This window comes from Salmo salar, chromosome 25, assembly GCF_965601325.2.
Source record: "Salmo salar chromosome 25, fSalSal1, whole genome shotgun sequence".
Taxonomy (NCBI): Eukaryota; Metazoa; Chordata; class Actinopteri; order Salmoniformes; family Salmonidae; genus Salmo; species Salmo salar.
The window spans coordinates 27,929,221-27,944,375 of NC_138315.1; the positions used below are offsets into that span (position 1 = coordinate 27,929,221).

Sequence of the window (15,155 nt, forward strand, 5' to 3'; positions counted from 1 at the left end):
ATCCTTTCTATTGTGCTTCTACTTTTCAGTTACATCTTAAAGCAAAGCTTGAATCTGCCCCTGATCCCCTTCTCCACTAGGCAGGATTCTACTGACAGACATCAGTTCATTCCAGTGATCTCCCAGAGTTCCGTATTCCATCCCAACGGAAGCAATCTTCCATTCTACTGGCCAAAACACAAATAAAAGATGACCCAGTTTTCGTGGAACCCTGTGGTGTTTTGATACATACAGTACACCCTTAGGGAGAATGCTGAAGGTCAAATAAGGTAGGCTCTATCTGGAGATCAGTGTGAAGACGTATGCAAATTATGTAAGAGGCATGTATTCATGCATATTGTATACTGTGGGTGATAATGACAGGGTCTTGAATTCATTCTTGCAAGTGTGTTCAACATGAATAATGTCAGATTTGTCAAGAACGGATCCTTGGATTGATCTGTGTTTTAACAATCACCTGCTGGGTGTCGAAAAATGGCAGCGATTCAAACATTTTATGAACTGGCTGTTCTTTAATCACAGGTGTTCAGGTTAGACGGCACCCGATGCTTTTAAGTGGACAATGTGTGGCTCAGTCGGTAGAGCATGGAGCTTGAAACACCAAGGGTCATGGATTGGATTCCAGCTGGGGCCAGCCATATGTAAAATGTATGCACGCATGACTAAGTTGCTTTGGATAAAAGCATATGCTAAATTATAAGGACACTGCCATGCGTTGCTCTGGTGTATTTCCCCTCTAACCTGTGTCAATATTGTGCAAACATGTTCAGTATACTGTATAATATTTAGTAATAAATCAAGTAGAATTGAACAGTTGAAAGGTTTTTAATATGTTGTCTCATTCTTTTTAACCCCCCCCCCCCCCAAAAAAATAGGTTGCACTAATACAAAATAGGCTGCATCAAATGCAAACTTCACATATTTTCTTGACATTACCAGTCTTACATTGATAGAACATACAGAAAGAAACCTTCATATATACACTACTTCTGCAAGCAGAGCTCTGTACTGTTATTGTTCCAATACAACCGCTGAACCATTTCTAAGAAAGACATTTAATTGGGTGATATAAAACATACATTTTAAAGGCTATGCATAAAATGTATACATTGAGAGGCACAGACAATGGCAGAGGATGAGATGGATGAGTCCAATTTACAACTGGCTTATGAACAGCATGACTATAACGTAGGCTCCGTTTCAACGTTCCCACTAGCACACTACTTAGAATGAAGTACTGGACATGTACTTGAAGTAGTATGCTAGTATGGACATTGGAATGTAAGCTTACTACATTTCATTTTTGAGTAAGGTCCGTCCGGCTATCTCCGTCTACGTGGGGAGCTATCCCTGCTCCGTTCCTCGTTTCTCCTGGGTTCTCTGTATCTGTCAGAGTGATGGCGGTTCTCCCTGTTCTCCTTGTCCGCCCGCTCTGCTTGCTGCTCCACCCCGTTCCTGTACGAGTTCCTGGAAGAATCCATGTCTTTCTCCTTGCGGCTGCTCTTCTCTTGTGACTTTGACTTCTCTCTGTTTCTGTACCTGGCTGGTTCCTTCTCTTTCTCAGGGCTGCGGTGTCTGACTCTGTCATGGTCAGCCCGGTCAACCTGGGGGGCTTGGCGTTTCCCATCATATTTCCCCCCATCGTCCCTGTTGTGCCTGCGGGACTCTGTCTGTCTGTCGCTGTCCTCGTAGTCTCTGCCTCTGTCAGGCCTGCCACGAGGCTGCTCCTCATCTTGGTGCCCCCCACGGTCGCGGTGGGGTCTCTCGTACGTGGGTTGCGGTGCGTCTTCACGACCCCGGTGGCGAGAGGATTTGTGGTGGTCCTCGAGCTCTGGTCTCCTCTCACCGCGCTCCGCCACCGCCTCATCGTCGCTACTGCTGTCATCACGGCGACGGTTGTCGTTTCTCATACTCTTATTGGGCCGTTCCTCCAGAGGTGACTTCTGATTTGAGGAGGTATTTTTGGAAGAAGCCTTGGACTTGGTCATCTTGTCTTTCTTCTTGTCTTTGTCACTCTTCTTATTTTTGCTCTGGCCCTTGCTCTTCTTACGCCTCGAGTCAGAATCTGTAAAACAGTAAGTACGTCTTAGAAACTCGAGATAATTCCAGACTTCGAACCGAAATCTGTTAAACATAAGCAAAGAACCTAAATAAATCCAGAAGCATGCAAACAGCACACCACATTGCAATCCCATAGAGCGAGACATTACATATGCTGTAAAAAAACTAAAGAAAAGAAATCAACCAATGACAGTCTGTCATCGCCACACATCTGCACACACAGGTTGTCCCCCAAATGGCACCATATTCCATATATAGTGCACTTCTAGGCCCTGTAGGCCCTGTTCAAAAACAGTGCACTAAATAGGAAATATGGTGCCATTTCGGACACAACCTGTGTGTGCAGATAATGTGTGGTGATGACAGACTGTGCTTTTAGCAGGTGCCTGGGGTGCCCTACTCTGCCATGTTAACATGTCACTCTACCCTACAGAGAGCAGGCCAGGGACACCCAACACCACACCAGTCACCAGAGCACTGACTGCAGGGAGGGTGTATTTGTGTAAGTGTGTGTGGCCACGGCAGGGACTGACTGACTGTCTTTGCGTGCATGTTTTTCATAGATATTTGCATACAAACACACAGGATGAATGGTAAATAGCCACATCAACATCACAGCAGGAAACACCTCTAGTATCTCAAACAGGCTTGATATCATGTTCAGGACAATTGAGAACCAACAGAAGCTCAGAGGACATTTCAGTGCCATTGGACATTTCCTCAGTTGGCTGTGGTTGCATGTCATCAGCAAGGGACTGACACGAAAAGCCATCTTAACGTCCCACAATCAAACAAGAGGTTGCCTAAACAAGTCTTTGGATAAAAACCTTTGCTAAATGGAATTTTTATATTATTTGAAATGGGGAGAAGCATTTAAGGGAAACAGTGAAGTCCTTCAAACATCCAACTTTCATTTCAATAGAGCTGGTCAATTAAAAATAATTAGCATGCCGAGTGAGAGGGGCAGAGTACAGCACAGTGATTTTCTTCAAGGTGAGGCAAGCGATGACCCATGACCCAGGCGTGCGCACACACACACGGGCAACAGGCTGTGCCACCCTCACATCAGGGACCAGGACCTCCCCGACACAACACAGGCATTATAATTAGGTAGAGGTGAATGTGGAGGGCAGGCAGTTAATAAATACTCAACTATCAAAGGACGAATTAAAGGACAAGCACTTTGAATTCCTCAGAAATAATTCAGATATTGATGTTAGAAGAGGGCTGGGTTGTAAATTGATTGCAACTCCCTAAGTATTTCAATAAAAAGCCTAGTTAGGGTAGCCTGGTCCCAGATCTGTTTAAACTGCTGTCTGTGCTGACAATGATCAAAGTCGATACAGTATAAGAAACAGCTCTGGGACCAGGCTACTGTAAGGGTGGTAAAATGACTGTACCTGAGCTGCTGCTGGATGAGGAGGAGGAGTCACTGGAGGAGTCAGAGCTGTCACTGTCGCTGCTGTCACTGTCTGAGGAGGACGAGTCAGAGGACGAGTCGGTGTCAGACGATTCCACTTCCTGGTTCTGGGTCATGATAATCTTGGGGGCGTTCTTTAGATGCTCACGGAGCTCATCCCTGTGGTAATGAAGAGGAGAGATAGAGCAGGAGAGAGAGAGCGAATGAAAGAGGAGAGAGAAGGAGCGAGTGGAAATTATGACACTGGCAAGAGATCACAGGAGGCTGGTGACGCAATACACCAGCCTGTTATAGATGCCAAGGTTGTGGGTTCAAATCACACAGGGATCACAACACAGGAGGTTGGTGGCACCTTAATTGGGGAGGACTGCCCTATAAAATCTGTTTTATTTTTAAATACATTTAGTTGATAAACCTACTAAGTTCAATACATTTTGGGATAGTTGAATTCCGTTTTTGTTGTCTGGATTAAGTGATTCAGTCTGCGTTCTCCGTATCAGATTTTATAGTGCCCTAGTAAAGGCCGGAGCGGAATGAGTCGAATGGTATCAAATACATCTAACACATGATTTCCATTAGTTTGATGCGATTCTATTCCCTCCGTTCCGGCCATTATTATAAGCCTTCCTCCCCTCAGCATCCTCCTGTAGATCACAAACATACATCAAATCTATGCACACATTGAGCTGTCGCTTTGGGTTAAAGCATCTGCTAGGTGGCACGTACTATCATATTATTAGGATGGAGGCACTTACGTAAGTCCACCCAGGCCGATGGAGGTGAAGAAATTAATGGCGAATCTGGTGTTCCTGGGATTGTCACGAGGAAAAAGACCCTCAAAGAAGGGCTGCAGCGTCCTGGAAGATACAGAAAAGACCAGATGCAGAAAGAAAAAAAATCTCACTTTAATTTGCCATTCAGTTAAATTAATTTAAATTCAACTTTATTTTTCCTTTCAGGGGCAATAAAGAAAAACAGAGCCAGACTACAAATATCAACATCCTTAGGTGATATATTAGTTTACAGTGGAAGAGGAAAAGACTAGATTGACTTACATATCCTTGAGTCGTTCATTGAGCCTGGGAAGTCCCATATAGGCACAGAGCTCCTGAAACAAGATCTTGACGAAGATACGACTGGATGAGGTGGTGGTGTCCTCACTGACTTTAATACATTCCAGCACCTGAGAGAGAAAAACCCAGACGGTGTAACTAGATTAGTAGCTGTTTAAAGAAAATCAAATCAACAAACCTAAAAAATCTTGGCTTACCGAAAGTCATCTGTTCTTTCGACCTATCGATTGGTTGAAATGTTTAAACGTGTATTTTTCCATATAGACACACCCTATGTATTTTAATAAAATCAACTATATGCTTGTCTGATTCTGTTTGATGAAATAAGACAGAAATTACCCAAGAGGGAGTCAGAGATCAAGATAACCAGAAGAGAAAACCCTTAACCCGACCATCCGCCTCCCGCTCCTGCTAGCTTTTGCAGATTCGGCCATTACTCTCCTGAAGTTGCCGGTAACAGGCTACACGAGGAGTCGGAAACCTTTGTCATGTGGCATGCCAATTTATCTGAACATTTCTACCAATCAGCGTGCCTGCTATGGTTTACATATGCACATTTCCTTCGAACAACTACATTTATAATAGCGTCTTCGTATCTCAAAATCATTGTCATGTGGTTAATAAAAATGTATCCAAATCTAAATGAAAATGATAAACCTAAAAAGTTGCATCTATTGCCAACTATGTAAAAAAATATCCTACATAAAGCCAACAAATAAAAATATTGCAGCCTGCAGGTAAAACAAAAATATTCTGATAAAAAAAATATCCTATAAATCCCACTGGCTACACATGGCCTGTCTGCAACGAACTTGAAACATTCTATCAACTATCAACTTGGGTCCAGCTGTGCCAGTGAGCTCGGGACAGACACAGCTATAGGCTATTTTCCGTAAGGGATAAGAGGTCATCAGGTAGACCTATAAAAAAATAAAGTTTCCACTGGATCAGAGCATGACATTTTCCCCTTTCACGCTGAGTGATTATCGAAAGGCAGAGAACTGGAAAGACCTTCCAAATACATTGATTAACTATTGTCATTCTCAATGGATGTTTAAAAAACAGACTCCACAGCTCATTAGTGGTAGTGCGTTAAGACAATCAGAAATACTATCAGATCCCCAAATGAGCACATTTATATGCCTACATTTGCATGCAGGCCAGGTAGCCTACTTCTATGCTTAATCAGGTGCCCGTCCTTACTCAACATTGACAGTAGCGCTTTCTCACAAGTGTAGCACAGGCTGTGCGCTCTGCAAACAACGCGTCTACTCTGACCATGAGAACGGTAAAAGACTGGAATAATATACTGAATGCATTAACAGAAATTACCATAACCAAACAAACATTGTAGATTAGAAATTACAGGAATTAACAGTAAATGTAGGCTACTAGTGGTGATATATATATATATATATAGTGGAGAATTAATAGACACTAAATCAAGGAAAACAATTCACACAATTAAGTTATGAAACAATGAAGGTGCACAAATTGGCGGGAGAGCGCATCGGCTAGAGACTTGCATTGTGCGGTGTCCCGTGTGCCATAAAAAAAAATATATAGACACAGTACCAGTCAAAAGTTTGGACACATTGAATTTTTTTTAATTTTAAGTTTTTACTATTTTTTTTACATTGTAGAATAATAGTGAAGACATCAAAATTAGGAAATAAATCATGTAGGAACCCCAAAAAGTGTTAAACACGTTTTTCAAAGTAGCCACCCTTTGCCTTGACAGCTTTGCACACTCTGCATTCTCTCAACCAGCTTCATGAGGAATGCTTTTCCAATAGTCTTGAAGGAGTTCCCACATATGCTGCTTCCCTTCACTCTGCGGTCCAACTCATCCCAAACCATCTCAATTGGGTTGAGGTAGGGTGATTGTGGAGGCAAGGTCATCTGATGCAGCACTCACTCTCCTTCTTGGTCAAATAGCCCTTACACAGCCTGGAGGTGTGTTTTGGGTCATTGTCCTGTTGAAAAACAATCGATAGTCCCACTAAGCGCAAACCAGATGGGATGGCGTATCGATGCAGAATGCTGTGGTAGCCATGCTGGTTAAGTGTGCCTTGAACTCTAAATAAATCACTGACAGTATCACCAGCAAAGTACCCCCACACCATCACAACTCCTCCTCCATGCTTTACGGTGGGAACCACACATGCGGCGATCATCTGTTCACTTACTCTGCGTCTCACAAAGACACAGCGGTTGGAACCAAAAATCTCAAATTTGTCTCTTATTCTCATTGGTGTCCTTTAGTAATAGTTTCTTAACAGCAATTCGACCATGAAGGACTGATTCGCTCAGTCTCCTCTGAACAGTTGATGTTGAGATGTGTCCGTTACTTGAACTCTGAAGCATTTATTTGGGCTGCAATTTCTGAGGCTGGAAACTAATGAACTTATCCTCTGCAGCAGAGTTAACTCTGGGTATTCCTTTCCTGTGGTGGTCCTCATGAGAGCCAGTTCCATCATAGCACTTGATGGTTTTTGCGACTGACCTTCATGTCTTAATGTAATGGACTGTCGTTTCTCTTTGCTTATTTGAGCTGTTCTTACTATAATATGGACTTGGTCTTTTACCAAATAGGGATATCTTCTGTATAACACCCATACCTTGTTACAACACAACTGGTTGGCTCAAACACATTAAGAAGCACAAATTCCACATTAACTTTTAACAATCATACCTGTTAATTGAAATGCATTCCAGGTGACTACCTCATGAAGCTGGTTGAGAAAATGCCAAGAGTGTGCAAAGCTGTCATCAAGGCAAAGGGTGGCTACTTTGAAGAATCTAAAATATATTTTGATTTGTTTAACACTTTTTGGTTACTACATGATTCCATATGTGTCATTTCATAGTTTTGACATTGTCAGTATGATTCTACAATGTAGAAAATAGTCAAAATAAAGAAGAACCCTGGAATGAGTAGGTGTGTCCAAACTTTTGACTGGTACTGTATATTTTCTACTGGTCATAAGTGCACCATATAGGGAATAGGGCGCCGTAGAGAGCTACAATACGTACACTCCACGGGACTGAGTCTGTGTACAGGAGATGGGCGAACATTCTAGCAACGTTCCTCAGTTTATTGGTCTCTAGGCGATGGATGGTTTCATACTGCTCCATGAAGATGGCCTCAAAACTCTCCATGTAGTCCTTCTTCAGCAGACAAAACCTCTGAGAAAATAACAGTCACGGTTAAAAATGTTAGTTGATCATAGAATAAAGTTGTTTTTAAACTTAGTGCTCTTGAAGGGGAGTGTGAAAGGCCACATTAGTGAACTGTACTACTGTACCCTAAAGCTTACCAACAAATGTAATTTCAAGGGTGATGAAATTCCCATTTTCCCCATGCAACATAAACAGACTTCAACTAAATAAAAGAATGTCTCAGGCATAAAAAAAGTATTACATTTTAGTAATTTAGCAGGCGCTCTTATTCAGAGTGACTTACACGAGCAATTAGGGTTAAATGCCTTGACATATGTTTAATTTCACCTAGTCGGCTCGGGGATTCGAACCAGTGACCTTTCGGTTACTGGTCCAACACTCTTAAAACCTCTTGAGGATACCCTAGGATAGGGGGCGCCACAGCGCATTTTGAAAAAAAATCGTTCCCATTTTCAACGGCCTACTAATCAAACTCAGAAGATAGGGCATGCATATACTTATTATATATGGATAGAAAACACTCTAAAGTTTCTAAAACTGTTTGAATGGTGTCTGTGAGTATAACAGAACTCATTTGGCAGGCAAAACCCTGAGACATTTTCTGACAGGAAGTGGATACCTGATGTGTTGTATTGACTTTAAACCTATCCCATTGAAAAACACAGGGGTTTAGGAATATTTTGGCACTTCCTATTGCTTCCACTAGATGTCGCCAGTCCTTTCACAGTGGTTTGAGCCTTATAGAGTCAAAACTCAGTGAATGACAGGAGTTTGAAATTGGTCACAGGGGATGGGCCATCACCATTATGACGCCGGCGGCCATGTCTGCCCCCACCTTTGGAAACGGTTTTAAAGGCCATGACATCATCCCCCTCGAATCTTATTGGCTCTCTTGGTGTTAGAGGCCCTGAACATTTATTTTATACAACGTTTGACATGTTTGAACGAACCTACATGCGCGAGGATTGCTTTCATTATGAACTTCAGAGCTGCGTTTGGAGAGAGCCATAGGACGCGCTACCAACATCAGGCTAATGGAACGTGAAGTATGGACTTTTTGACCGAAAATACATCTGTTGTGGACCTGGGATGCTTTCTGATGAAGACAACTAAAGGTAGGCGATTATTGACAATATTATAGAAGATGAGATGGTTCATACTGTTGCGTCCAAGATGGCGCCGAGCACTGTATATTAGCTGATTTTCTGAGTATCGCATCTCCTTTTATCGCAAAGTGTGATTACCCAGTAAAGTTAATTTAAAATCTGGTATGACGGGTGTTCTCAAGAGATATTCATCTATAAATGTTAGATTGACAATATACATTTAAAAAATCGTTATAGTATAGCAATTTATTGAAACGTAGCATTGTTTACCGGGACGCTTTTGAGGGGAAATTAGGTAGTCAACGTCAGACAGAGATGTAAAATGCTGTTTTTATATATAAATATGACCTTTATTGAACAAAAGAATGCATGCATTGTATAACATGATGTCCTAGGGGTGCCATCTGATGAAGTTTGTAAAAGGTTAGTGCTACATTTAGCTGTTTATTGATAATATGTGATGGAAGTGGTTGGTCGGAAAATGGCTATGAAGCTGCTTTTTACGATGGACTCATCTAATATAATCTAATGATTTGCTTTTCCTGTAAAACCTTTTTGAAATCGGACGACGTGGGTCGATTCAGGAGAGGTGTATCTATAAAAAAAAAAATATATATTTTTTTTATTTTTGTAAAAAATTATGATAATTTTTTTATGCTAATTGGCGATATGATTTTTCGCTGGATTTTGATCCCGCTAACGGGATCAGATGCTCAAGAGTTAACCGGTAGGCTACCTGCCGCTACTATGAAATATATATTGTGGTTATATTTTGTTATATTTCATATAATAAAACATGTAAAAATATATTATTTGGTCTACTTACCCCTGCTAGAAGACCAAAGAACTTCTCGTAGGTCCTCTGTTGGGCACAGCAGTCCAGAATCATATTGCACAGCTCTTTCTGTTGGGAGAAGACACACAAAAATAGCTTTAATCACTGGCACACGGACATAGAGGGGGGATGCTGGCCGAGCCAGGCAGGGCTGCACCTATGGGGGATAGAAAATACCTTGTACTGGCCTGGAGTGGAGACCCATCTGTTACATCCTCCTGTAGCCAGGCTGCTTCTGAAATAGGACCCTATTCTCTACATAATGCCATTTGGGCATGGTCAAATGTAGTGCGCTGTAGGAATAGGGTGCTATTTCGGACAGCGCCATTGTCTTTCCTCTCTCATTCTCCAACAATTATCCCAGCTAAGCAGGTTATTGATTTCATAAGATTATATTTTCGATGAGGAAGCCAGCCTTGGGCGACCATGGGCTGCGGTATGATCAATCTTCACACTAACGTCCTAGACAGGCCATGACAAAATTACACTGGTAGTGAGGAGAGATAGGAGAAAGTAAATATCTTGGGCTAATAATAGGAGAACTATGATATGGAGATGGGAAAATGTATTTTCTATTTGTTTGACTAAAATATGAACATTTAATTGGAACACATTCAGATAACACAACACCTCATTCAATGTCTCTCTCAGCAGTTATTATAATAATGATGGGTATGAGGCTAGGCACTGTATGTATAGTTTGTTACTGAGAAGCCAATCTGTCTGGCGACTGTCTCTCTCGGCCACAGAGGAAGCCCTGGCAGCAGCATCAGGAGACTTATGTTGTGTGATACTGAGATTGAAAGTGTGATGTTCACACAGCGTGCATGATTCACACACCGTCCATGCCTGGCAACACGATGGGAATGCAATGAGACTGCTGTCTGTCCCCTCTCATCTCAGCTGCTTTCCACCCGGAGGACATTTGTCCGGCGCCGACAAAGATGGCTGCCTCGCTTCGCGTTCCTAGGAAACTATGCAGTATTTAGCTTTTTTTTATTAGATATTACTGCATGGTCGGAACTAGAAGCACAAGCATTTCGCTACACTTGCATTAACACCTGCTAACCATGTGTATGTGACAAATACATTTGATTTGATGGCACCCTATTCCCTTGTTTAGGGATGGGCAACTTTGATGGGGTGGGGGCCACATGAAATCGTTACGCACCATGAGGGGATGTAGTGGTTTGTGGGTCTGCATACCCACATCCTAACCTTTTGGGGTCCCTAAGCGAACTTTTTGCCATACACATTTTGCCATAAGGTGGAGAGAAATGTTTGCAGTTTTAATATGATACACTACATGACGAAAAGTATGTGGACACCTGCTCGTCGAACATTTAATTCCAAAATCATGAGCATTAATATGGAGTTTGTCCCCCCTTTGTTGCTACTTGGCATAGGTCCTCTTTTGGGCACAGCAGTCCAGAATCATGTTGAATAAAAATTAAAAAAACTTTACTCTGGCACATGGACACAGAGATGGGATACTAGAGATTGCTGTCCTGCTAGAGCTGCCCTGGTCAACTGTAAGCACTGTTATTGTGAAGTGGAAGGAGCAACAACGGCCCAGGTGCGAAGTGGTAGGCCACAGAACGAGTGCTGAAATGCGTAGCACGCAAAAATGGTCTGTCCTCGGTTGGAACACTCACTGCAGAGTTCCAAACTGCCTCTTGAAGCAACGTCAGCACAATAACTGTTAGTCGGGGGCTTCACGGAATGGGTTTCCATGGCCGAGCAGCTTTACACAAGCCTAAAATCACTACACACAAGCCCAAATGTTGGCTGGAGTGGTGTAAAGCTCACTGCCAGTGGAAACACGTTCTCTGGAGTGATAAATCCCGCTTCACCATCTGGCAGTCCGACGGACTAATCTGGGTTTGGCGGACGCCAGGAGAACGCAACCTGCCCGAATGAATAGTGCCAACTGTAAAATTTGCGGAAAAATGGTCTGGGGCTGTTTTTCATGGTTCGGGCTAGGCCCCTTAGTTCCAGTGAAGGGAAACCTTAACGCTGCAGCATACAATGACATTCTAGATGATTCTGTGCTTCCAACTTTGTGGAAACTAATTTGTGTAAGGCCCATGCCTGTTTCAGCATTACAATGCACAAACAGAGATGCAAACTGCTGAGGGCCCAAAAAGGTAACACTTTTTTTTTGCTGCACTGAAACATGCAAAAAAATCCCTGCTAGGGGGAAATGCAGGTTAACTAATTAAACAACAAAAGAAAATGATCCACATGATCAAGTGGTTAATGTGAACCTAACTCACATCTAAAAAAATTTAAAGAAAGCAATCCAATGTTATTTGTTGCTTAGACTAACAAAAATGACACTCAAGTCTTGAAAAAAAAAAACAATATAAACTAATATTGCAGTTAGCCATGACAGCCTTTATAATAGAACGCTTGTGACCACACACATAAATATTGCACTTGGAAAGAAACATCTTAAAGTAGAAATGGAATGAAACAAACAGGCATTCTATTTTTGCTCTATTATAGTGGCCACTATAGTAGACATCGATCAAGTGCACAAGGCTACATGTGTGAAAAAAGAACATTCAATGAGTAAAAATAAATGTATAATCCCCCTCACCTCACTCACGTGTTACTGTCAACACAACAAAAACAATATCTTGGGCTACACTGCAAATTATTACATTGTACACTATGTGCCTGTGGACATCTGTTCTACAATGTGCCAGCAGAGCATGATACCATTTGTTGGAATAATTGATCTATTTCAGGCAGAGACTACACCTGTCATACTCCTTTTTATCCACTGTATTGAAAAAGTGAGAAACAGGGAAAGTGTGTGGTGTTCCTTTCACCTCTATAGTGGCATCCAGCTAAAGCCAGGCCCAGCTCCAGCTACACTTGATCCCTGAATCCACTTGTTTAACAAGCAACGCCTCATTTTCACCTAATTCTCTTAATGAAAATGCACCACATACTGTAGAAGGAAAACAGTTCATTAGCAGATGGTTAGTTCGTCACACAGATTGCCAGGGTCCATTAAGCAACGAACGCGTTATAACTTGAGGAACGGCAAGGAGTCGTATACCAGTTAATACTATTGCGAATTGTTTAGGTTACTAATGTTAGCTCATCTGATGTTGTAACGTTAGCTGTCTGACTTTATTATCAAGCACATTTTTACACCATAAACTCAATTATCTGATCAGATAAGTTGGCTAATGCTCAACTTTCTCTGGCTAGCTAACGGATAATTCGGTCCAGCGAGCAAGATACTTAACAGCGCTAATGCTTGTTCCACCACACCTTCGCCCTCACCTCAAAGTTTCCAAATGCCAGTTGTTTTTGGTTACAGCTCATGAAGTACGCTTCATCACCTTTTCACCCCGGTCTCCGTGGTCAGGCTTCTCACCTAACGTTACCTCTTCGTTCTCGTTCAGGGGACGCGCTGTTGTAACTGGAAAGCTGCCTTTCCAGAGCGCGCACTGATGCTGTAACTAGTAAATTGGTTGTCTCTTCAGTCGTGTGCTGCGCTGCATTCTGTTATGTGAACGATTGGCTGAGCGTTGGATACTGACAGTGTTGCTCCAAACGCGCATCACTTGTTCACTTACAGCCAGTAGTGATCCAATGCCACCCCACTTTACTAATCGGATCTACACAAATCACGTAGGTCACCTATTTTGGATTCAAAACGGCGAATTTCACCAAAAGGTGACCAGTTCACATCCCTGACAAAGCAAGGTCCATAAAGAAATGGTTTGTAGAGATTGGTGTGGAAGAACTTGATTGACTTGCATCGAGCCCTGACCTCAACCCCCTCGAACACTTTTGGGATGAATTGGAACGCCTACTGCGAGACAAGCCTAACATCAGTGCCCGACCTCACTAATGCTGATGGCTGAACCGAAGCAAGTGGAAGTACTTGGCGCCGAAGTGGATGGCCGATGTTTTACATGCTCCTAACCAACTGTGCTATATTGTTTTTTGTTTTGTTGCTTTGTTTGTAAAAAAATGTTTTACATAATGTTGCTGCTATTGTCTCTTATGACCGGAAATAACTTCTTGACATCAGAACAGCAATTACTCACCACGACCTGCACTCCAGTCTCCTGCCTGGTCATTTCTCCACAACACAAATATTACAGTGGCGACGAGGTGATTAAACTTCTTAAACGGACATTGCTTGAAGGGAAAAATAATTATGTAATTCGTCAGTTATTTTGTAACATTTTCTTTCGCCAGTAGAAAAGGCACTGCTAGTAGGTACAGTGTTCAGGAGCTGCCAAGTAGCAAGACTATTGGAGTAGCGAATAGCAACACTGCTCTCTGGTGGTTAAATAAATAAAAAAAACTCATGGAACCCATTGAAATTAAGCGATCTCAGTGGAGAAATATTGTAAAAAAATATATATAAAAAAGGAAGAAACGTAACACGGTGTGTACATTATTACAAATGAGCGCAGTGAATGAAGTAATTGCAGAAACTTCTGAAGTGAAGAATTAGAGGAAAATTCAGAAAATTATGCAATACAAGGAATGAGGACACTGAACATTTAACTGTGAAAATGGCAACCATTGGTCGAGTACCAGAGTTTGAGGCTACAAAAGAGGATTTTGATTCCTATTTGGAGCATTTTGAGCGTTGGCTGGCTGCAAATTAAATCTAAGAAAGCAGACGTATTTCTCAGTGTTTTGGGTCCAACTGAGTATGGATTGCTGAAAGGTCTCATTGAACCAATAAAAGCAGTGGAGTTGAACTATGCAGAACTGACTGAAACTCTTTCAAGGCATTTCAAGCCTAAGCAAATTCTCATTGCAGAACGTTTCAGATTTTACCAACGTCACCAGAGTCAAGGGGAAACCATGGCTGGCTACATCCTTGCTTTGAAAAGGCTGGCAAGTACATGTGAGTTTGCACGATTTCTTGATGATGCTCTTTGAGACAAGTTTGTATGTGGTCTCACAGGTGAAGCATATCACAGAAGGCTTCTGTCAGAGAAGGACCTGACCTTTAAGAAAGCCTGTGATATAGCACTTGGACTCGAGCTTGCCCACTGGGATACTATTGAGCTATCGGGACATGCAGAAGGTCAGAAAGGTGTTCACAAGGTCAGTGATGCACGTGGTGAAAAAGGCTCACAAAAGTCACACTTTTCTCAGTCCGATCCTCAAGGTTACACAAGAACAAAGCAGCCCACATCACAAAGGTCTAAGCCAAGTTGCTACAGATGTGGGGGAGATAATCATCAGCCCAGTGAATGTCGATTCCAAAATAAAAGGTTGGACATTTACAGAGTGTGTAAAGCTCCAAAACGCACAGCAAGAGCGCACAAAGTGTCAGACGCAGCACAAGAAGAGGAAGGTACAACTGAAACAGTATTGGAACTGTTCAGTGTACACAGCTCAACAACAAAAATATGGAATCTATCTCAGCATGGAGTTAGCGGGAAAACCAGTACAAATGCAGCTGGACACCGGAGCGTCTGTATCTC

The 15,155-nt window shown here is 42.2% G+C and overlaps 1 protein-coding gene across 2 annotated transcripts in view; it reads right to left on the reverse strand.

The window, feature by feature from the left end:
* Positions 1-844: 844 nt before the first annotated feature.
* The window catches only part of LOC106586461 (pre-mRNA-splicing factor CWC22 homolog), a 60,770-nt gene continuing 46,459 nt past the window's right edge, over positions 845-15,155 (reverse strand). For both annotated transcript variants that reach the window (XM_014173806.3, XM_014173807.3), the window contains exons 15-20: positions 9,670-9,747; positions 7,591-7,743; positions 4,537-4,664; positions 4,237-4,338; positions 3,462-3,640; positions 845-2,065 (exon numbers count right to left, since the gene is read on the reverse strand). In XM_014173806.3, coding sequence (XP_014029281.2) covers positions 1,323-2,065; positions 3,462-3,640; positions 4,237-4,338; positions 4,537-4,664; positions 7,591-7,743; positions 9,670-9,747 — 1,383 coding nt within the window. In that variant the 3' untranslated portion in view covers positions 845-1,322. The remainder of the gene's footprint in view (positions 2,066-3,461; positions 3,641-4,236; positions 4,339-4,536; positions 4,665-7,590; positions 7,744-9,669; positions 9,748-15,155) is intronic.